Raw genomic sequence first — 24953 nt, 5'->3', positions numbered from 1 at the left:
CTCTTCTCTGTTCCATCAAGATGATGTTTAATGTTTAACCTACAATTGGTATAGTTATGATCTGTACATGTGACAATGAAAGGAGCAGGACATTTGATGTCAAATGATGAATTAGAAGCTTCCAGAGGAGAAATGTCCTCAATATCAACAACATAATGAGAGAAGCGCACTGCAATAGAAATAAGGATAACAAGGTGTAGAGCTGGATGAAGGAGGGTCTAGGCCCAAAACCTCAGCTTTCCTGCTCCTACTGCTGGGCCTGCTGTGTTCATCCATCTCTACACATTATTATCTCAGATTCTCCAGCATTTGCAGTTCCTACTATCTCTGCAATAGAAATAAAGATTTTTTTTAAATTTACTCATGGGAGTCACTGGCTGGCCAGCATTTAATGCCTGCCTTTTGCTGCTCTTGAACTCAACGGCTTGCTGGGCCAATTGTGAGGGCAGTCAAGAGTCAACTGCATTGCTGCGGATCTGGACTCGTGTGTTAGCCAGACTAGGTAAGGATAACAGATTTGCTTCTCCAAAGGACAACAGTGGCCCAGATGGGTTCTTCTAAAAAATTGTAATGGCTTTATAAAAACCAAAAGGACTGCAGATCCTGTAAGTCAAAGACAACAACAGAAAATGCTGGAAGATCTCAGCAGGCCTGGTAGCGTCTGTGGAGAGATTTTTCTCATAGATACAGAACTCGATCTGAGGAAGGCTTGCGTGACCCAAAACCTTAACTCTGATTTCTCTCCACAGATGCTGCCAGACCTGCTGAAGTTTTCCAGTAATTTCTATTTTTGGCAATGGTTTTGCGGTCATCAGTAGATTCCAGATTACTTTTATATCCTGATTATTGTATTTACTTCTCTTTATTTGCAGCTGGTGTGGCTTGGAATAAATGCATTTCTCTTTGTGCATTTCTTTTACGTGTATGAGGATGGGGAAAAGTTTTTCTATACACGAGAGCTTCTTGGAGTAAGTTTGCCTTGAGATACCAATATTTCAGATGACAGTTTGTCTTCTGCAGATGCACTGTGGCTCATGTGCATTTTATTTTTTTTCTGTAGTCTGCTCTGGCCTGGGCTAGAGCCCCTGCTGCATGTTTGAATTTCAACTGCATGCTGATCCTCCTTCCAGTGTGCCGAAATTTGTTGTCATTCCTGAGAGGATCATGTGGGGTAAGAATTCAAGTAACTCTCATTGTATGAAATGTGCATGCTTATTTACTCTTTATACCCTAACACCTGCAGCACTAAGAAAGACACAATTCATTGTACAAAATTATTTCTGCTATTGGGGGGTACTTTGGTTTTATTATTTGACCCATTAATGATTTGTAATTCAATCACCAATTACTACAGCTCAGAACAGAAATACATTAGATTTTACTTTTCTCACCCATTTAATATTGAAGAATGTCTCCACGCAAGTGACAGCTTTTTTAAAGAGCAGGTTGTAAACTATTAAACGGGAAGTTAGAAGTTGAAGTTTTAAGCTGATGTTGTTTCAACAAGAGAGCAGCTAACTGCTTGAAAGAGGTGAATTTGAGGGGATATTGAAAGTAAATGGATGAGTGGCATTAGACTATGGAGCAGAACGCTAATGTAGACTTATGAGAAAGGCTCTTATGGTACAGTGTTGGTATCCCTATCTCTGATTCAGTTTAAGTCCCACCTGCTCCAGAGGTGGGTCATAACATCACTGAGCAGATTGATCAGAAAATATCTGCAGACTTTCAGAGATGGCTCATTAGTGCTTTGCACCATTTCAAACTGTGCACCTGTAAATGCTGGAAATCAGAAACAAAGACAGAAATTGGCAGAAAAGCTCAGCAAATCTAGTCACATCTGCGGAAAGAAATCAGAGTTAGCATTTCAGATCCACTGACCCAATCTGATTGATTTCTTTCCACAGATGCTGCCAGACCTGCAGAGTGTTTCCAGCAATTTCTGTTTATGTATGTTGGAATCCAGTTTGCTTTAAAAAATCAAAAAGCCTGTTTTAAAATGGTAGCCAGAAGATCACTATTTAATCATTGAATCCCTACAGTGCAGAAAAGGCAATTCAGCCCATCAAATCCACACTATAGGGCAATTTAGAACACCAAACCACCTTACCTGCACATTTTTAGACCAAGGGAGGAAACTGGAGCACTGAGTGGAAGCAGAAAATATGCAAACTTCACACAGACGGTCAGCCAAGGCTGGAATTGGATCCAGATCCCTGACACTGAGGTAGCAGTGCTAACCATGCCACCCAAGATCCAAGATTAAATTTGTAGGTGCCACTAACATTGAAGAAAGGCAAGTCCTGACTGTCATTTTAAACCCCAATCATAGCTCTGGTGTTGAATCAAGGGGTTAACAAGACATTTCTGTAGTCTGCTCTGGCCTGGGCTAGAGCCCCTGCTGCATGTGGAAACTGAATATCCTTACACTTGCCTGAATAAAAGTAAAATGTAAAATAAGAAATAAAATTAAAATATGATAAAACTAATCAAGCACTATGCCAGTATCTCACCAAGAGATTTGGCTTTGAAATACATGGAAATGACATTAAATTGCTTTATCTAAAAGATAGACATGCACCACACTGACCAGAAAAAGTTCAGGTTTGCCCATTCAAAGGTAAATATGTTATTAATGGCATATTAAACCTCAGATTCCCTGTACAAGCTTTTTGTTGAAATGGCCCTCTAGTTACACAAATTCCAGAGCAAAAACCTACAGTTTGTGGAGAAGTGAAAACATTATTAAAGACGTATGTTTATCATTTACTACTGCCAAGTCAATTCAAGGCATTTTTAGGCTAGTGGAATTTAAAAAACACAATAAAGGCACAGGATCCTGCTGTACTGCTTGGTTTATGTTGTTATTGATATAGATTGATATAAAGTTACACAGCAAAAATAGTAAATGGACATTAGTTGATAATTTGTCAGAGCTCATTCACATTAGGAGAGATATAAGCATTTATCAACAGTATAACAGGAAACTCAACAAGAATCACTGGGAAAAACTGAGACCCAATGTTCGATGCTACTTATTTGAGCTTGCACATTGGCCGAGGTGATGGCAGTAGAGTAATGCAATCTGTTTATACACTCTCCTGTCACAGTGCCTTGTAACATGTGTTTTAATTTAAAGTGCTGTAGAAGACAACTGGACCAAAATATTTCCTTCCATAAGCTGGTAGCTTACATGATTGCCCTGCATACAGGTAACAAACAGATTTTTCTTACTCTATTTTAATTTGTTTTATATGTAAGTCTTCAAATTTTCAGGCTTCATTTCTTCCTGAATTCAAGTCAAGAATTCAAATCAAATCAACTACAAAAGTTAAGACATTTTTGTGGATTAAAAGTAAAAATATTCAACATTAGAAAACTTTGGATGTAACCAAACAACTTTGTAACTGTTCAAATGCTTTAGAACAGAATATAATACGACAAGTATTTCATGGACTTCCCACCATGGAAGTAAACTCAATAATGCTATTACCAGAAAGCCATATCTGTATGGATATGGTCTGTTTTTATGTACAATAAATAAAGTAACCTCCGAACAAAATATGAATACAAAATTGTGGCAACAATGACATTTCCATGTTCGTAGGGTTTTGTCCTGATGTTGGTGAATTTTGGAGAGGTCAGTAATCAGAATTGATCGTGAAATGTGAAGATGTCCCTGTGGTCTAAAATAAAGAATTGACTTATTATTCAGGTCAATAATTGAATAACGTAGTGGTATAAATAGAAGTGGGCAGGTAGACATCAGTGCAATGTTAAAAATGAAGCTGTGACTTTAGTTCTGTTGAAAGCTTATCAACCTGAAAAATTGGCCTCAGTGTTGATAACCTCATGACCGATCAGGGAAAGTGGTTGGGTGGGACGTTACAGAGTTAAATGCAGTGGAAGCAACCTGCCACAGTGCGCACAGTCAGTCTTTTTTTTCAATAATGTATTAATATTTTAGTTTGACTCCCATAGTTTAAAATTAACTGTAACTGAACAGTGTTCCCAACACTGGAGAAACCTGGCAGGGAAAGGGAGGGCAGACTTGTTTGACACAATAATTGCTTCTTTCAACACTACTCATCAGGATCGTCAAGCATACCTTCAGCTTCTTCCAGTACCAATCATCATTCTTCCTCTACTCCCAGCTGCCTCTTCCAATTACTGATTTCCTCTTAGCTTCTTCCACTGATAATGACTGCCTCCTGCTAAAGGTAGGCTTCAATGACTTTCCAAAGTCTGGGGATTGTTCCTTAACATCCCAGACAGCTGGTATTTACGCCGAATGCTCCTTCGGGTCATTCATTTGACTGCATGCCTGGCAGGAATGGAAACTAAAGCATTTTAGTGATGCCTATTACTAGGTTCATCAGAACCTCAGTGACTGTGGCTCTGTAAGGTGCTTCAGCTAATATTGATCTCTCCTGCCCATTTCCTAAATCCTCATTCATTGAAGGGCCATACATCTGTTTCCCTCTCCAAAGATACTAATGAATATGTTCTGCATGTTCTGTTTTTATTTCAGATTTCCAGAATTTCACTACTTCTCTTTTATTTGACATGATAATTATGTTTCTTCACTATTTTTTCAGATCCTTTAGGAGATTCTAAAGGGAAAAATTAGAGAGAATAATATTTTCTCAAATGTATCAAGTTTAAGGATAACATTAAGAAAATTATGAATAATGATATTGACTTTGCTGTATTTAAATATTACTTGGTATTTTACAACTGTATATTTTACCTAAAAGAAATTAGCACAATGCACCCTATAACCTGAGGGATCAGACTGTGTCATGCTGACTACAGTAAAAGAAAAGCTGACATAACTTTTTTTATAGATGCAGACCCATTATTTAAGTCGACTCCATAGGCCATATTTAAGTAGTACACAATCTCTTTGAACGATAAAATAATTCAAGTAGTCTTGGTTATCATCTACATATTGTAGCATTTCTACAGGCTTATGACGAATGCTCCATCACTTCCTTCACAGCCGTTCACATCATTGCACATTTGTTCAACTTTGAGCGATTTATGACGAGCCAAGGGTATGAAAATGGAACACTTAATAATGTTTTGTCTAAAATTGAAAACGATGGAAGTTATTTGAATCCAATTCGAGACCCAAACACGGTAACGTGAAACTTTTTTTTGGTATCTAATGCAGTCACTATACATTGGGGGCAAATTGCAGACTTTGTTACAGGTGCACAAATTTTTTAAAAAGTATGATAGAATTTCAAATTTCCTACAATCCACATCTCCTTTATTTATTCCTGATGTGTGGACATTGTTGGCTAGGCACACATTTATTGTCCGTCCGTAATTCCGATGGAGAAGGTGCATTCTATCTAGTGTTGATCCAGCTGTTGTGCTGATAATATAGAAGTTCCAGGAAACATCTAAGTTTCTCTTTCATTTTAATAATTGGTTGATTTTTTTTTCTATGTTGTTTATACATTTGTTATTTTTCTTTTCTAGAATCCCACTGAAGTAGCATTCACAACTTTGGCTGGACTAAGTGGCATTGCCAGCACTCTTGCGCTGATACTGATGATAACAACATCAACAGAAATTATCAGGAGGTCATACTTTGAAGTTTTCTGGTACACGCATCATCTTTTTGTGATCTTTTTTGTCGGGCTTGTGATCCATGGAGTTGGGTATGTATTGTACTTACAAATTGTTTACCATTCACACCAACTGACATGCCATCTTTCTAATTTCAACAAAAGTTCTCTTCAGATACTAATAAGTGCTAAACAATATCGTGGCAAGAAGTGTCAGCAGCTGTGTATCCAATGGCAGCAAAGTGGAAATCACTACTGGCAGTATGATATGTCAAAAACACAATCCAAAATGCTCCGATCCTAAATGAGAAATTTAATTTACACATTTGTTACATTTAAAAGGGAAACAAAATCTGACTACCATGAAATAACTCACAACAGCCTGCAATAAACAGTAGCAGTAAAGTGTCTTTATTGTGGCTGCAGTCTTTTGGGATTTTGTAAATAACCCCAAAGCGCACACACCTACTAGCCTGCTCCCTCATTCATCCTCTACTGTCACACACCAGACAGATTTGCAGCAAAGTGTTCTTGACTGGAGAAAAGGTTCGATACTGTTTTAAGTAAAAGTAAAATACTGCAGACACTGGAGATCTGAAATAAAAATAGAAAGTGCTGGATAAACTCTACGGTTCGGGCAGCAACTGTGGAGAGAGAAACAGAATTAATATTGAGTCCAAAGAACTGAGTGATTGGACTCGAAAAATTAAATATTTCTCTCTCTACAGATGCTGCCAAAGTTGCTGAGGTTCTCCAGCACTTTTTTCATCAACAGTATTTCATATGCTGACATTTAATTTTAAAAAAACAAGCACAAAGTCTCTTTAAACTTTCTTACAAAAGCCGTATTTTGTGCTTCAACCATCAGACGAATTGTTCGTGGTCAAACAAATAACAGCCTAAAGGAGCATAATGCTACCTTTTGTAAGGATAGGTATACAGAATGGGGGAATATCAGACAGTGTCCTGTTCCTGTTTTCGCAGGGAATCCTCCAATGGTACGTCTGTCTTTTGATCACTTTTTAATGATAATATTTAGTTGAGAGAATGCAATCACATTAAATTATTTTCACTTTTTTAACTAAACCAACTGATCCTCTTTATAGACATGGAAATGGGTGGTGGGCCCCATGGTTTTGTATGTTTGCGAGAGACTTGTGCGATTTTGGCGATCCCATCAAAAAGTTGTAATCACAAAGGTAAGCAAATGTTCTATTGAAGTTTGTTTGACCAGGCCCAGCATTACCACAAATTCATTCTGCTGTATATTAATGCCTATGTGTGAAAAGATGAGAAGTATGAAAATCCTTTGAAATAGAATCTTTGTTTTTAATCTCCAGAAATGGATTAAAAGTTGGTGAAATGCCCCCAGAAAATTGTGTGCAACCTGCTGTCTCAGTAATTTTGTGTCAAAAAATTGTCAGATCTGCAATATCATCCACAATGGTCTTCACATTGAGTATATGAGCTAAATGCTGATGTTCTAAAAAGATGTTAAATAGAATTTGCCCAAAGCATTTGACAAGGGGAAGGCAGAAGGATTTCTTCTGCTGTATCCCTTGCATTGTTCTGCAGTAAGCTTTAGAACATAAGCAGTTACCCAACCTCTAACACAATTTTGGAAACTAAGCTACTTGACATTAGAGAAAGAGAAAGGCTGGAAAATATATTTTTAAAAAAGGACAAGAAAAGGCAACTAATACTTGACTGTATGGGATATGTATATACAATGTACTTTCTCATTTATACTGAGGTTACAATTTATATTTAATATAAAATGTTACAAAATGCTTCACAGCAACATTAAGATCAAAATACCTTCTTTTTTGGCTTGGTGTCATATTGAGTTAGATGACCAAAATGTTGTTCAAAAAGGTAGTTTTAAGGAGTTTACCTCTCAGACGTCTGTAATGAAAGAAATGAACATGTTCAGGAAGGGCATTGCAAATATTAGAGTTTGAGCATTTGAAGGTGTGATTACCATCGGTGAAGTAATTAAAATTGGGACCATCAAGAGGCCAAAATTAGAGGAACACTGGTATTTTGAAAGGCTCTGGGCTGAAAGAGATTACAAAGATCGGGAAGGATGATCTGGAAAATTTGAAAACAGGAATCAGAGTTTTGAAATCAATGCATTGTTTGGGAGTCAAAGCAGCTCAATGAGCACAGGAATGATGGAGGAACAGGTAGCAGAGCTTTCTCGGAGAGCGAGATGGAGATTAGAAAGTGGGAGGACAGGGAAGAGTACATGGCAAGTAGAAAGTCTACATATAACAAGGATATGAACAAAAGATTCAGTAGCAGATGAGCAAAAACAGTGGAAAAGTTGGTGACACTATGAAAGTGGAAATGAGCATTTGCCTCAAAAATCAAGAAAGAAACTGATCTTGGGATCAAATGTGACAACAATGTCTGAACTGACTGGCTCAATCTCAGATTTCTACCTTTATTAACAAAACAGAACTTTAAGTTGAGACTAAAATCAATGGCTTCAACTTTCCCAACATTTAATGATAGGAAATTAGTTCTCAACCAATACTGGATATTGGATAAATAGCCTGATAAATTAGCAACAGTGGGAGAGAAAAAAGATGTGTAGATAGAGCCGAGAGTCTTGTACACATGAAAACTGACTCTGTACTTTCAATATTACTGAGGACAGCACACAGATGAGAAACAGTAGGGGCCAAGAATAGATCTATGGGGGACAACAGAGGTAACACAGTAAGAGTAGGAGAGAAGCATTTGGAAATGAATCTCCAGCTGCGGTTTAGTAATAACCAAGTGAGAGCTGTCCCACTCAGCTGGACTGCAGTGGAGAAGTGTTGAGGAGGATAGTATGGTCCATTATGTGGCAGACTATAGATGGAGCTCAAGGATAAGCAAAACCTTACTCATCTTACAGCCACACAGGATATAATTTGAGACTTTGCTGTTTAGTGTTTCACATTGATATTGAATTCAAACAGAGTTCTGGGACAGGTGGAAATGAATTTTGGAAGTGACAGGGAAGGGAGGCAAAAGAGGTTGGAAGTTGGATGATGGTTTTCAAAGATGGTGTCATTTTGAAGATTTTTTGAGGAGCGGAGTGATAACAGCAGATTTAGGGAGAATGTGACACACGAGGAGAGAGAAAACCATTAATGACTTTGGACAGCATGAGAAAAAAAGAGGGGAAACTGAGCTGTCAGCATTTTAATGAAGATCGAATTAAGAGTGCAGAAATTGGACAAGATTCACTCAGAGGGGATGGAGGTCATAGGAAATAAATGAAAGAAAAGGCTGAATCCAGGGCCAGGAAAGGGGAAGGTTTTAGATGTGGTTTGCTTCCTATGGGCCAGTTGAAGGGATGGACATGGTAGAGGCAGCTATAAAGATGATCCTATGAAAGGCTAAGCAAATTCTCCAATGATAGATTTTTGTTACAGGATTTTATGTAAAGGAATTAAAACTGACTGGAATTGCTTGCTGTTGTGATCAGTTGTATGCTCATTTGCCATTCGCTCAAACAGTCGTTTCTTTTCACAGGTTGTTACCCATCCCTCTAAAGTGCTGGAACTGCAGATGAAGAAGCGAGGTTTTAAGATGGAGGTTGGTCAATACATTTTTGTCCAATGCTCGAAGGTTTCAAGGTTGGAATGGCACCCTTTCACATTGACCTCCTCTCCAGAGGAAGACCACTTCAGCATTCATGTGAGAATCGTGGGAGACTGGACAGACAGTTTGTTCAAAGTATGTGGAGGAGACCAAAAGGAATTCCGAGAAGCATGGAAACTTCCCAGGTGAGAGAACTCGCAATTTGGATACATCTATTTAATAGTATTTTCACCAGTCTTTATGACCTTTTAGAAATAAATTACAGTATAAATTCTATTAGTTACCTGAGTTGTGATATCCCCAACCCGTCACTCTTAGTAAGAAGCTGCTGTGCTAACAGAGAGTAGGGTTCTGGGAATCACAGGCTAAATGTCTGTGAATTCCAAAGTTTCATTTGTCATACAGGTTGCTACCTAATCAGAACACTGATCGTAGTATCATTCCTTTGGAACCCAGGTCCATCAGTGTTATTGACACAAAAGGAGGAATTTTAATTTACTCCACCCAGTGGGAACCAGGCAGAGGGATTTAAAATTTACAGGCTCCTTTTTCCTACTAGGATTTGAGGTGTTCACCAGAATTAAGCCAGTAGTTTATTAACAGATGCCCTGAAGTAATGTTAAGAGTCTGTTGGGCTTGGCAGCATGTTTGACTAGAACTACTAGCCTCACGTTTGGCAGAAGACCAGAAAATGTAAGCAAAATGATATAATCCTTTTCTTCTCAACACTGCAAGGAAGCAGGACCTCTCGTCTTCTGGACAACCCCTCCCTCTGTCCTGCATCCATTATCAAATCCACAACCAATCCTCCATCCACCTTACAATCTCCAAACACCTCTGTCCTTACCCGATCAGGACAATTCACAAGAAATGTCAGATGGATGGGGCTACCACAGTAAAGGGGAGAAGTATTTATACTATGTAAGAGAAGAGTGCTTATTGGTTGGCAAGTAGATTCTGATTGGTGGAAGTATTTCCATGAATAATTCATCACTTAAGAATGACTGACAATTAACTATCAAAATTTGTTTAAACTCTAAACCAGGCAGGTTGACTGTGAACGGTCAAGGCATTGTCCTGACAATCTACTCTGTTGATTGAAACAGACAAAGTGTGCTTACATATTTGTTTTTGTTTGCAAAGAACAGGACTCTTTATTAAGACTTATAGGTTCCAGTAACCAAAGTACTCAACACTACAAGCTCAACTGACAATGTTAAAGTGGCAATTCTTTGCAGACACAGGATTATTAGCAAGTGTGATAATGGGAACTGCAGATGCTGGAGAATTCAAGATAACAAAGTGTGGAGCTGGATGAACACAGCAGGCCAAGCAGCATCTTAGGAGCACAAAAGCTGACATTTCGGGCCTAGGCCCTTCATCAGAGAGGGGGATGGGGAGAGGGAACTGGAATAAATAGGGAGAGGGGGGAGGCGGACCAAAGATGGAGAGAAAAGAAGATAGGTGGAGAGGAGAGTATAGGTGAGGAGGTAGGGAGGGGATAGGTCAGTCCAGGGAAGATGGACAGGTCAAGGAGGCAGGATGAGGTGGTAGGTAGGAAATGGAGGTGCGGCTTGAGGTGGGAGGAAGGGATGGGTGAGAGGAAGAACAGGTTAGGGAAGCAGAGACATTGCTCTACATTGGGGAAACCAAGCGGAGGCTTGGGGACCGCTTTGCAGAACACCTCCTCTCGGTTCGCAACAAACAACTGCACCTCCCAGTCGCGAACCATTTCAACTCCCCCTCCCATTCCTCAGATGACATGTCCATCATGGGCCTCCTGCAGTGCCACAATGATGCCACCCAAAGGTTGCAGGAACAGCAACTCATATTCCGCTTGGGAACCCTGCAGCCCAATGGTATCAATGTGGACTTCACAAGCTTTAAAATCTCCTCTTCCCCCGCCGCATCCCAAAACCAGCCCAGTTCTTCCCCTCCCCCCACTGCATCACCAAACCAGCCCAGCTCATCCCCTCTCCCCACTGCATCCCAAAACTAGTCCAGCCTGTCTCTGCTTCCCTAACCTGTTCTTCCTCTCACCCATCCCTTCCTCCCATCTCAAGCCGCACCTCCATTTCCTACCTACCACCTCATCCCGCTTCCTTGACCTGTCCGTCTTCCCTGGACTGGCCTATCCCCTCCCTACCTCCTCACCTATACTCTCCTCTCTACTTATCTTCTTTTCTCTCCATCTTCGGTCCGCCTCCCCCCCCTCCCTGTTTATTCCAGTTCCCTCTCCCCATCCCCGTCTCTGATGAAGGGTCTAGGCCCGAAACGTCAGCTTTTGTGCTCCTGAGATGCTGCTTGGCCTGCTGTGTTCATCCAGCTCCACACTTTGTTAGCTTATTAGCAAATGTCTTGATCATGGAATCACATTTTTGACACTGTGTTGCAGGTTCTGCAAGTGCGGGTGTCTAAGTTATGGTCAGTGCCCTAACTTGATTCATACCTCAATCCACCTATTTTGAAATGAATGTCCTATATGCCTAGCATAACACCAGCACTGAAATGCATATTCCATATCATCAAATTGTATGAAAGACAAATGTCCTTTTTGTTTTGACAGCAGTATCCTGTTCATGGTGAATACCACTTATATTGTTTCTGCAAAGTAACAGTATGAAGTAGCTAGCAGTTACACAAACATGCTGGGCCTGCTGTGTTCATCCAGCCTCACATTTTATTAACACAAACATGTGAGCTACCTTGTGTTTCAGACTGGGTATTTTTCATGACCAAAAGCAATGGGTTTAGGCCCCTTCATGATCTTGCATAATTCATACCAAGAAATGGCCTGTTCAGGGAAGCCATTATCCTGCAGGATGGCTTTGATCCCCCATTTCAGCATAAAGTATACAAATTCGGAAAAACTCAGCAAGACTGGCAGCCCATTCTGAAGACGGGTCACTGGACCTGAAATGTTAACGTTGATGTCTCGACACTGATCCTTCCAGACCTGCCGAGATTTTTCAGCAAAATCTGTTTTCGTTTCTGATTGCCCGCATCCATGGCTCTTTCATTTCTTTGTGTCAATATCAAGTGTGTTGTTTTCTGTTTATTTTGGTATTTATTACAAATTTGCCCGATGAGTGTAAAATGAAATGCTTTGACAAGACGTTTTTTTTTTCAGCAACATTCATGACCCTGAACCTATTCTGTTCGATGCATTGACCAATGCATTCTCTGAAATCTCTCTTTCCTGCATTTTATCAAAGATGCTGATCAATCAAAACGTTCTCAGCACTAACCTATGCTTTCTTCCTTTGGGAGACCCTGTTAGTAGTTGGGATACTTCAGTATCAAAGAGATTACAATTACACGCACGATTACTTTTTAACGTTAACTTTTTGTTTCAGTATTACAGTTGACGGTCCTTTTGGTACAGCCAGTGAGGATGTGTTTTTATACGAAACTGCTGTCCTTGTTGGGGCAGGGATTGGAGTTACTCCTTTTGCATCTATCCTCAAATCGGTCTGGTACAAATACACTCACTCGGATCCCAATCTGAAACTGAAAAAGGTAATGGCACCAGAAACACATTTAGTGAAAGAGATTCACTTTGTTTGCATGAATTGATTAGCGAGATGGAACTGATACTTGGTTTTGATTCCAAGGTTTATAACTTAAATTAAAATTAAAAAGTGTCTCAAGACACAGTAAATTACAACAACAGAAATAAAGGAATATTGTACAGCAAAGATCCTCTAGAATTATTGGGCCTAGAAATGTGATTGTATAATACAGGCAAACAGGCGATATGCTGCTCATACCTATCATCCTTCAGGTTGGCATTATGTTCATTCCCTGCCACCTGTTCTGCCCATTTTATCATTAGTGCCATGCAGCCAGTTGAGCCAGAGTGTTTGGGGTCATGCCAGGATGCTACAGTTTTTAACCAAACCCTTAAGGCTGACAACCATCCTGATTACCCACAACAGCTCCCTGAAGTGTTTTCAATGGTTCAGCAGTTCTTCTGGAGTAACTGAGGAAATAATAGGAGCACTTGGAGACACAAACCAGTACAGACTGGGACTAAGGACCTGTACAAAGCTGTTTCATACTGCTTCTTACATTTCAATCCACAATCATTAGAGTTTCTGGACTAAGCTTCTTGATCTATATTTGGCGTAGGCATTGATCTTTAATGGTGGAGTGAGGGCATGACTCATACGGTTAGATGGAAGGAAGGAAGTTGAATGGTGATAGCAAGGACTATTTTATATGGCTTGTGGGACAAATGGCGTATACTGTTTGTGAGAATAGGAGGAATAGTAAACTTCTCCAAGTGATTTGGGTAATTAGGGTTGATTCTACTCTTGATCTTTCTCCGCTTCATTCTGCTCCTCTTGTATGTCTTCTTGCCCAGGTATGTTAGGATTGGCACTTCATTATCAGATATTAAACTTCAAAAAGCAAATGACAAGAAGTCAGACAATGACTCAGTCCTGACTCTATAACTCCTCCTGAACAGTCCAGAAGTCCACAAGATTTGAGCGCCTCATTAGTCATTAGATCATGAGTTTGTTGATCATGTTTTTGGTAGCAGCATGGCCCTCATTGTAGGACAACACTGCCACAGCCGCTTGATTTCCTAAGAAGAGTGATAAGCCATTAGTGAAAAAGATAGACTATGGACTCAGTAATCAACCTGTGATCTGAAAGTCTAGCTGGAATGAAGGTAGCACAGATGAAGGTCTCTTCAGTGAGAGCAGTAATGTCCAGTGTTCTGCTTGTAAGCACCTCAAGTGTTTAATCCCCAACATAGCGTTGAGTGAAAAAGGGGAGAGTCTCTACCCCTGACTCTGGGAAAAATATTATAACCCAGAAAGATAGGCATGTTAAAAATCATCTCAGGATGCCTACTGCCTGACTACCATCCAAGCAGAATTGAAAGGAAAATCAGGCCACACATTTCGAAGTATGGATGGTCAGAAATTGAGCAGGTTATATACTTGAATTGAGTTGATGGATTGGGATAGGTTAAAAACTGATCTGTCAATGATATTTTTAATCCTATGCCAATTTTAGAGTGCCAATAGGTATAAAAACAGAAAATGCTGGTGGGTTGATACATTTTGCCAGCTTAAAGCCTAGGAATCAGCCCAGAATTCCCACTAACAAATTATGCCGGGTGGGTAGGGGGAGGCGAGGGTTGTTATCGTGGAGGGAAGGAAAGTTTAGGGAACGACTCCTGCTTCTCTGGGACCTATAAAAATAATTGAAAGCATACTTGTTAAGACCATTTTCTGTCATTTTGCTAAAGGACTGCACACATTCTGGTTGAGATGACTGATTGGCTGTCTCATTGCCATGGAGAAGGCAATTGGAAACTGCAAGTTCCCTAAGCTTACTGTGATTCAGAAAAAGCATAAAGCTGTCAGTAACAGCAAAGAACAGATCATGCTCAAATGCTCCATGCTTGCAAATTCCAAAACTAAATGTTCATTCTTAGCTGTAATTCTGTACTTGGGTAACACTTGCTGTTGAGCAGTCTTGAGTGTGCTAATAGCAACGTTAACAATAAATTTAAGATTATTAGTCAATCCCATATCATGCTTCTTTACGCTTTGCTAGAAGTGACATATTTTAATTTGCAAAGATCCATTCTTAGCAATAACTAAAATATGTTAATACCTGGTCCCTTTACTCAATTACCTGGAAGTATGGCAGGTAGAATAGAATACATACAGAGTGGGAGCAGGCAATTTGACCCATACGATCAACACCGACACTTGAAAGATCACCCAACTCCCTACCCTATTCCTGTAACGCTGCACCTCCCATGGCGAACCCACCTAGGCTGCACACTACGGGGCAATTTAGCAAGGCCAGCCCAGCTAACCTGCACATCTTTGGACTGTGGGAGGAAACCAGAGCATCTGGAGGAAACACATGCAGACAAAGTGCAAACTCCACACAGGCAGTCGCCCAAGGCTGGAATCAAACCCGGGTTCCTGGTATTGTGAGGCAGCTGTGCTAACCACTAAACCACCGCGCCGCCCCAAGTCTAGGGCTTCTGTTGCTCCCTAGTGCATCCTTCATAGTCATGTTTCAACCAATCAAATTGCCAATCTATCAGCAGCCTTGTGTCCAATAGTAGAAATTGCTGTGATCATTTGAAATTTAGCTAGTCTTGCAAAGGACAAGACAAAAAAGCTTCAGCTGTATGTTTTTCTTTTCAGCGCACACACTTATTTCACAACCTGGAGTACGTGTTCAGTTTTAGGTACATAAAACCACCACAAAATAAATGTACAGTGGTAACAGGAAATGTTTGGTCAATGTAAGTGTGTATTATACTAATTAGGAAAGAATGTCCATTCCAGGTAAAGTAAGAGCTAGCCTTTTCTCCAAGTGACAGTCACACTTTACAAGTGAGCAGGGGATCATTAAAGCATGAGAAGTTTTTTTTAAGCATTCAACAGTTCAGTGATGTAGAAACCTACATCTGGGTCTTCTCAATAATTTGAAAATGATAGTTTGTGCTCCAGTGATAAATGGAAGGACAGGTTAGAAATGGGATTTGTGAATAGGGAGTTGAAATGGTAAAAGGAGTTGGAGTGAAATGATCTATGTTCCTCCGTAGATCTACTTCTATTGGCTATGCCGTGAAACCAGTGCCTTTGAGTGGTTTGCTGACCTCCTGCAGTCGCTTGAATCACAAATGCTTGAAAGAGGTAATGCGGATTTCCTGAGCTACAACATTTATCTCACTGGATGGGATGAAAATCAGGTAAAGATTTATTACTATTGTAGCCAAACTTACCCAGAAATCTTTCTCATAGAGATCTGCTTATAAAAAGGACAGATCTAGACATTTGCTCATTTCTTCCTAAGTCTTCTAATACTCAAACTGCAGTTCGAATACATAACTATGCCAGGAAGACCCTGAATGGTTCATTGGGCTTCATAATGATAGCTGCACAAAGTGAGAAGATCCTGGATAAAAACCAAAAGAACTGCCAATGCTGTAAATCAGGAACAAAAAGAGTTGCTGGAAAAGCTCAGCGGGTCTGGCAGTATCTGTGAAGTAAAAAACAGAGTTGATGTTCCGGGTCCAGTGACTCTTCCTCAGAACAAATAAATTATCCCATTTCATGGCAGCAGGACAGGTTTCAATATGCCCGAGCATTCTGGATCTTTGCAGAAGCAAGTACAGCTAGGATTTCTGCTAATGACCTCCAGCCAGGCATAAATTGTCATACCGGTATATCAAATAACATTGCCTCCCTTGTAGCACCACTAAATAAATCTCTGGACAATTCATCATATGAGCACATATCTCTCTTTCAGTTAGTCAGTGAATTTTAATTGTGGGAAATAATTTGGCGAGTGCATTAGTGTATGAAGTAAGTGAAAGCATAATATTTGCCAGCTTTTTGGGTGCACAGAAGATTTGGTGTAAAAAATTAAGGTATGTGCTAAAAGTATATTTGTTTACACCTTGTATGTACTTTGGTAAATTCATTATTACAAAGATAACAGTCAGAAAGAGTATTGAAAAGTAAAAGTGAGTAACTGTTCATTTGTGAATGGATAAGGACATGGCAGATGGAATATAAAGTTAATAAATGTAAAGTTATTCATTTTATAAGAAAAAATCAGAATGGCAGAGTATTTTTTTATTGAAAAATGTTGGAAAGTACTGATGTCCAAAGGGATCAAGGTATCGTTGTTCCTAAATTACTAAAAATTAGGGTGCATGTTCTGCAAACTATCAGAAACATAGACATAAAAAAAGGAGCAGAAGTAGACTATTCAGGTCTGCAAGCCTGCTCTGCCATTCATTATAATCATTATTTATTGTTCAACCTTTTTGGCCTGCTGCAGTTGTTTAGAACCTTGGTGAGATAGCACCTGGAATATCATGTACAGTTTTGAGGTGTGGACATGCTCAATGAGCTGGTGGAGTTGGTTGCAAACGTATTGTCACCCTGCTAGGTAACATCTTCAGTGCACCTCCGGTGAAGCTTCGGTGTTCCGTCCTGCTTATTATTTACGTGCCTCGGTTTGCCGGGGTGATTGGCATTATTTCCGGCTTTGTTTCTCAGTGGTTTGTACACAGGATCTAATTCAATGTGTTTGTTGATTGAGTTCTGTTTGGAATAGCAGGTCTCCAGGAATTCCCTGGTGAGTCTCTGTTTGGCTTGCGTGATTGTCGATGTGATGTCCCAGTCGAATTCGTGTCCCTCGTTATCTGTGTGTAGTGAGGCATTCATCAAAAGCTGTTGGAAGGTGGTTGTCAGTTTGTGGGTTACTCTGATATTTAGGGGTCTGCGTAGTTTTGAGGTCGTGTCTGACATGTCCTTGATGTACAGTAGGGTGATTATTGAGTCTGGTTGTGTTGCGTCTTCCTGTGGTGGTCAGTCTTGGAGGTAACTGCGGATTGAGCAACCAGACTAACTAATCACCCTACCATACATCAAGGACATGTCAGACATGACCTCAAAACTACGCAGACCCCTAGGTATCAGAGTAACCCACAAACTGACAACCACCCTCCAACAGCTTTTGATGAATGTCTCACTACACACGGATAACGAGGGACACGAATTCAACTGTGGCAACACATCAATAATCACGCAAGCCAAACAGAGATTCGCCAGGGAATTCCTGGAGGCCTGGTATTCCTGGAGACCTGGTATTCCAAACAGAACTCAATCAACAAACACATTGAATTAGATCCTGTGTACAAACCACTGAGAACAAAGCCGGAAATAATGCCAATCACCCCGGCAAACTGAGGCATATAAATAACAAGCAGGACGGAACACCGAAGCTTCACCGGAAGTGCACTGAAGATGTTACCTAGCAGGGTGACAATACGTTTGCAACCAACTCCACCAGCTCATTGAGCGTGTCTACACCTCAAAACTGTACATGATATTCCTGGTGTTAGGCTGGTATTCTCTAGAATTTCAAAAAATGGGAAGCGATCTCATCGAAACTTAACAAAATTCTTATCATGCAAGAGAGGCCAAATGTGGATAAAATGTTTTCCCTGGTTGGTGAGCTGAAAACTAGGTGATTAAAAGCTTCAAAATTAGATAGACCATTTAAGAATGAATTGAGGAGGAATCTCTTCACTCAGAGGGTTGCGAACCTTTGGAATTCTCTATCCCAGATTATTGTGGAAGCCCAATCATTGAGCATGTTCAAGACAGAAATTAACAGGTTTCTGGATGTGACTTATATCAAGAAATGTGGGGTTAGCAGCAAAATGATGGAGTAGGTGATCAGCCATGATACGTTTGAACAGTAGAGCATATTTGATGGGTTGAATGGCCTACAATTGCTTGTATATTCCCATGTAACATTAGTATTTGTCTAAGGATGAATATAAAACTGTGGCAAATTGATTAGTGATTCTGACAATGTGGACAAATTCAGTTTTTCACTAAGAATAGCTCTATTTGACTATCAATTTCAAATTGAAAGTTTCTATTGACCTAGTCAGCCACCTTCCAGGATTTTTTTTGTTGATGATATCTAGTACATTTTTAACCATGACAAATATATAAATAGCAAATAACTGGGCACATTACACGATGAAACACTGAATCATAGAATCGTACAGCACAGGAGGTGGCCAAATGACCAGTTATTTGTGCATTAATGCCTTAAAAGGCACATCTGATTTATTTCCATTACCATACCTTTATCTCCATAACCCTCCCAACAAGACATCATTTCAATGTGCCCTTGAATTCCCTATGCAATTTCCTCACCCCTTAAAACATCCTGATAAATTATAGAATCATAGAATTTTACAGTACAGAGGGCGGCTATTTGACCATTGTGTCTGTACTGCCTCCCAAGTGGGCAGCTCACTTAGTTCCATTCTCCAGCCCAACCCTGATAGCACTCTAAACTCGTTACTTTTAAATATATATACAGCTCTCTCATCCAGATCAATTTCCTCTTGAGATGGGTCAACTAAAATGTCAGTCATTCAAACCCTTTAAGTAGCAATTGTAGAAACTGTGAAAACTTTCAACCTGTTATTCTTGTGTGTAAATAATTATTCGACGATAGACAGCAGAGGTCAGGTAGTCAGAGATATCGATCAAGCAAAGTTTTCCTTGAAAGTCATGTGTTTCATTACTAGAATGAATTTTTGTGCTCTTATCGAAGAACACACAGTGAGGTTTAAATGATGAAATAGTGTTTCCACTTATGGGAGAGTATAGAAATAGGGAGTAGTTTAAAATTAAGTGATCTCCATTTAAGAAAGAAATGAGGAGTTTTTTTGTATCCCTAAAAGAGTTGTTAGTCTGTGAAATTCACTTCCCGGGAGACTGAGATATAGATTCTTGACCGATAAAGTAGTCATTGGATATCGGATATAGGCAGGAAAGTCGAGGACACAATCAGATCTTAATAATTGGCACCGCAGAAACGAGGAGTGAATGGCCTACACTGTTTCAAGGGGTCATGTGGCACAGTAATGATGTCAGTACCTCTGAAACAGAAGGCCTGGGTTCAAGGCCTACCTGTTCCAGAGATGTGCCTGAACAGGTTGATTAAAAGTACCTACTCTTAATCCAGGCTTGTATATAAAGGAGTCCACCTTGAAGTATTGTCAATTTCCATTAGACAACAGGATAAGTGTTGGTAAAATTAATATTTGAATGGTGAACATTTTGTGTCGGACTTGTCTATTATTTTAATCACATTAGGGGGATTGTTTCACTAGTTTAGCTCTTGCATGATGATGTCAATACATCTTTTGCCTTGTTGTATTATCTATTTGTTTTATCCTACTTGCCTTGGTAAATTAGTTCTAGTCGCTTATATATTTTTAGAACATAGTGTCGCCCCTCAAGCCAGAGATAGATGTTAATGCAGATAATAAATTTTATTTTCACCCCTGTTAGGCCACTCACTTCGCCATGCACCATGAAGCCCAAACAGATGTCATCACAGGACTCAAACAAAAGACTTTATATGGGAGACCCAACTGGGAGAATGAATTTAGAAACATTGCGACCAATCATCCAAGGTAGGTCTTGTGAACAGAGCAGTGGAACCTGAAATGTTGGCTTTTTTTTTCACTTTTCCAGCACAAAACTACCTTGAAAATGCTAAAAGTAAAACAGAATTCTGAAAATTCAATGAATGACACATTTATAACTTTCATTGCTGCTATGGTTTCTAGAGTTTATCAGTCTGTGGCATTACATTGGTATAAATGCTAGTTAAAATATTTTAAAACTTTTTCTCATTGTGAGACAGCAATCTCAGAATGACTTGCATTCTGTGATGGAGTTCACGAGTAGCAGAAAGGGAGAACAGTCATAATTTTCATTTCATTCCATGGGAAATACAAACTGAAAAAACAGCTAAAAGTAATAAAATGCATGAGATAGACAAAAATGGGTCTTAGACAAAACATTCCCACTAAAGTAAATATAACTTCTACTTGCTTACAAGTTTAAAGAAATGACTGATAGACATCAGGATTGTTATATATTTAATGACTTCATTTCAAATTCTGTTCATGCATGGCTGTACATTCAGAATATTGCCACTATTCAAAGTGTCTTTTTTTTCTTAAAATTGCCTGAAACTTGTGGATGAAAGAGAAAATAACAAATCTGCATTCTCCAGTCAGTCACAAATGGATTTTGCAAATAACCCTGAATCAGGTGCTAGCCCCTTACTTTTCCTAAGGGACTGCATCAGTTGTTTAACAGACACCCTGATAAACACAGGGCATGCTAACAATATGGTGTGAAGAGAATCTCTCGACACCAGGCACCCATGATAAAAACAGCAGCATTGCACTCCTGTGGAACTGTGGTTGTTTCCATAAGAACATAAGACATAGAAGTGGAAGTAAGGCCATTCGGCCTATCAAGTCCACTCCGCCATTTAAATCATTTCCCTCCCTCTGGGTCTCTTCTGTGCAGAGCTGCCTCATAGTATGTGCAAAAACTATTAGAAAGGTTGCCCTAATCAATTTCTAGACCTATTCATCTGCCAAAAGAATCTGATGCGGCCATAGAGAAGCCTCTATACAAATTAGAAACTACAAAGTACAAGGTAAAGTCACCACAGTCTCAGAGCTGCTCTCTCATTAGAGGGAGTTGACTGGTGGTTGTTTAGCCCAAGGGTCACCATGCCTTAGGTGAAGGGAGAGGTTGAGAAGGAAAATCTTTCATGGTAGCCTTAGCCAGTAGCAGGAATTGGTTAGTCTGCTTTGTGAACCAGCTGTCTAACCAAATGAGGTAACCAACCACCTACATTAGAAAATGCAATACTCCCAACTGAACTTTCCTTTAACTACATAATTTTTCTTAGCTAGTGTCTGGAAAATAACATTTCACGCAGACTGTTCACTTATAAACACATTGCTGTTCAAATGAAAATGAAAGGCGGTCACAAAACAGCTGTAAATCTTGTTACAAACTGTAACCAAATAATTAAATTTACCAAACTGCTAAATGATGAAGGCACCAACAAGATTTCACTGTTTACAATTGCTGCAGCAACACAACAAAAACACACCAAGAATTAACAGGCAAATTATACAAGTAAAAAGGTAAATTTCACATAAAGGAGCTGAAATGAAAGCTGTATTCGTTCCACAACAAGCAGCCCTCCCCTCTTCGGCCTATGTGGCATTCACAGCCATACAGTTTTACAACCTGTTCTTTATTCATGCAGGCTAGGTCAGGAGTCCTATCCAGCAACAGCTCCCACCCGCAAATCCCATGAGTATGTTTATGAATAGCAGGATGCACTTGGATGAAATCTCTCTTCTTCAAGATTTGCAGTTCTGAAGATGTAGCTTTCAAAAATTACTTTTTAACTAATCAACAAACATTACCCAGTACACAGTCCGGTCCTCTGGTACAAACCCGCAGCTCTTTCACACAGATTAACTTTTTACACCAACTTTTGAGACACAGCCTCTTTTAGGTTATCATATTTTACTTCCCCAAGAGCTTCCAGAATTCTATTTTTTTCTTACTGCCAAACTGAAAAACACATTTTTCATTGGGAGAGATTTATTGGCCCTTCCTCAGATGAATGTTGTGTTCGTCTTTCTGTGTCTACAATATTTTTGTGCCTATATCTTTAAATCCACCTTCCAACTCTTCTGTCTGTGGACCTGCTTTCTCCCTTTGTCTTCATCCTTCTTGATGATACTGCTTCGGGGTTAGGTGTCAGCAAGTCACAGAGATCACTAATACTTACTAAAGAAAACAATTAATCGCTTTACAAATGATGTAAACTCTTAATAGCCTTTTTTGGACCTGCTTCAAAATGATTTCAGATTCACAGATCGTTGAAAGAAATTCTAAATTTTCCTTACTGTACTGCTTCAATTATAGTCACAATCTGAAACTAATTTACAGTAATGCGCACTGACATGTTCTTTATGTAAACAAATGTGATCAAAATAAAGAAGTTCTGCTTCATGAAAAATAAATTACTTTTAGTCACATAGTCACTGACAGAACTAATGATTCCCATTTACCCCAACATGTCGGTTCTACATCCCAGCGCTGTCCCAAAGCGCAGCAGGCTTACTTCCTTAGGGTGACCACACAGGTATTTTTTTTAAAATCATGGCTTCCTTTTCCATCATCATCTTGGCGGTGAGTCCCCAGTTATTTACATTCATCCTCTATATCTTGCTCAAAGAACTTAAATCTGTGTCTCTTAGTCTTTGTACCATCAGTAAATGGGAACGCTTTTCTTTCAAATAAATGCAAAATACTGCAGATCCTGGATATCTGAAACAAGACAGGAAGATGCAAATTCTGATGAGCATCATTGGCTAAGCACCCTCTTTATGGACAACTTATACCGTAGGCCACAAATCAACACACTTCCTTGCTCCGTTTAGCACAACCAAAAATGCATTTCACAGATATACTTCACACTATCTATTGAATAGATGTTTAATTCACCAGGAAATTGTCCAAGGTGATTAGTTAACTCTTGAACATTTACTTCTGTTTTTCCATTTCTCAGCCTGGGAATTTAAAACCTCTGAACTATCATATAGGATCCTCTAATTCTATGAACCTCAATTTTATTAACTAGCTTCATCTAGGATTACTAGTTTAAGAATCTTAAAAAAATGTATTATTGTATTGTTGAGTATCAACTATTGGCTCATGGTCAGAATATTTTGGTTCCAACCCAATAGTAAAGATCAAATTTAGTTGACAATTTTGATACAAAATGAGGGACAATAAATGCCATTTTTCAGATAAAACAGTGAAGTGAAATGGTATCTGCCTATATTCATTGCTAATGATTTGAATGGAGGTGAGACATTTCCCTGAGAGTTCTGTCCAACATTTTCCCTTATGGAATACCGATGGTCATCCAACGTTGTGTTTGTTTGTGGAACATTGCTGCACAAAGTGGTTATTACATTTCCTGCATTTCCAATGCAGAACAGGGCCCACAAATATTCTGCGGACACATTTTGTTTTCTATTAGCCAATTTCATAATGCTCTTAAGAGAATCCTGAATTTTATCCTTCTAACTAAATAGTAAACACATGTCAAAAACAGGTGTGACTATATTTTTTAAAAAGTAAGGAGTCATTATTGAAATAAATGTTTTATTTTTCAGTGTTAATGTGGGAGTCTTCCTCTGTGGACCAGAGGCTCTGGCTAAAACATTAAATAAGATGAGTATTGAGCATTCATCTGCTGATCCAAGAGGCGTGCATTTCATATTCAACAAAGAAAATTTCTGAATTCTATTGATATCACTTTTTTCATTGATTCCACTCTATTGTTACCTTGTTGTCATAAAGGAAACTCAGATATCATCATTATGCATCGAGATTAGCTAGCATTGTCATTAGCTTTTCAATATTTTTTTCAAATGTTATTCTTGACTGTTTCTACCACGAGCATAAAAGCGTAGTCCAAATATCCTCATTGTGAGAAAACAGATTACAAATTAAATTCTTGCCCATGCACACAAATGATTTCAAATTCATGCCCAGTACCTTTGATGGCATGTACATGAGATATTTTCAGTCGACATCTGATTTTATGATGTGATTTCATTTAGAAGCTTACTATATATTCTGGTCATTTGTGGGCTTTCAGTATCTGCAGATAATTCTGAAACTTTGACATTTTGGAAAATAAGAAGTTCAAGGACCAGTTCAAGCTAATACAGCAACAACTGAAATCTGTTTCTCATTACATCTGAGATAATTAGAAAGCAAAAAGCTTTAAGGCAATTGTTCAAATATAAATGAGCACAACTTCATCACCCTATAAGGGTGCACAAGGCTTCTGTCACATGAACAAATTGTTTTATCTTTACCAACTGCCGGCAAAATAAATACTAATGAACAATTGCCATTTTATGTTGAGCTTGTATATAAGAAAAAAACAGCTGCAAATGCCTAGTCCTCAGAAAATGAAAGTATTGTGTGTACAATATGGAGTCAAGCAAGTTTCCAATTTTAGATAAAATACCAACTTCATTGAATGTAACATAGTACTTCTGTTTGTAATGTCAATTATGGGATTAAAGAAATACTCTAGTAAAAAATTCAATGATTATCATGTCTGATGTTTGATGTTTGATTTTGATGGCCAAGATGAGGATGATTGTCTATGGTTTCTTACACAGATAATTTCTGTCACTTTCTCCAATTAAAAGATGTCACTCTATGAGCATATATGCATTCTGTGGCTGGAGTTCAGCGTTTTGTACACTCAGGCCTGGAGTAGACGACTTCAGTGGTTAACTCTTCAACCCCATCAGTAAGAAAGCCTGCCAGATGA

The 24953-nt window shown here is 39.1% G+C and overlaps 1 protein-coding gene across 1 annotated transcript in view; it reads left to right on the top strand.

The window, feature by feature from the left end:
* Positions 1-24701, top strand: part of LOC125456739 (cytochrome b-245 heavy chain) — a 35485-nt gene extending 10784 nt beyond the window's left edge. Inside the window, exons 2-13 of the mRNA XM_048540112.2 lie at positions 873-968; positions 1061-1171; positions 3140-3212; positions 5003-5142; positions 5491-5672; positions 6448-6577; positions 6686-6778; positions 9108-9361; positions 12533-12695; positions 15763-15909; positions 20054-20178; positions 23776-24701. Of these exons, the coding sequence (XP_048396069.1) occupies positions 873-968; positions 1061-1171; positions 3140-3212; positions 5003-5142; positions 5491-5672; positions 6448-6577; positions 6686-6778; positions 9108-9361; positions 12533-12695; positions 15763-15909; positions 20054-20178; positions 23776-23902 (1641 nt within the window). The 3' untranslated portion in view covers positions 23903-24701. The remainder of the gene's footprint in view (positions 1-872; positions 969-1060; positions 1172-3139; positions 3213-5002; positions 5143-5490; positions 5673-6447; positions 6578-6685; positions 6779-9107; positions 9362-12532; positions 12696-15762; positions 15910-20053; positions 20179-23775) is intronic.
* Positions 24702-24953: the final 252 nt, after the last annotated feature.

The sequence above is a fragment of the Stegostoma tigrinum genome, chromosome 12 (assembly GCF_030684315.1).
Source record: "Stegostoma tigrinum isolate sSteTig4 chromosome 12, sSteTig4.hap1, whole genome shotgun sequence".
Taxonomy (NCBI): Eukaryota; Metazoa; Chordata; class Chondrichthyes; order Orectolobiformes; family Stegostomatidae; genus Stegostoma; species Stegostoma tigrinum.
Note: the sequence above shows the minus strand (reverse complement) of the source record. Positions and strands in the feature narration are given on the sequence as shown.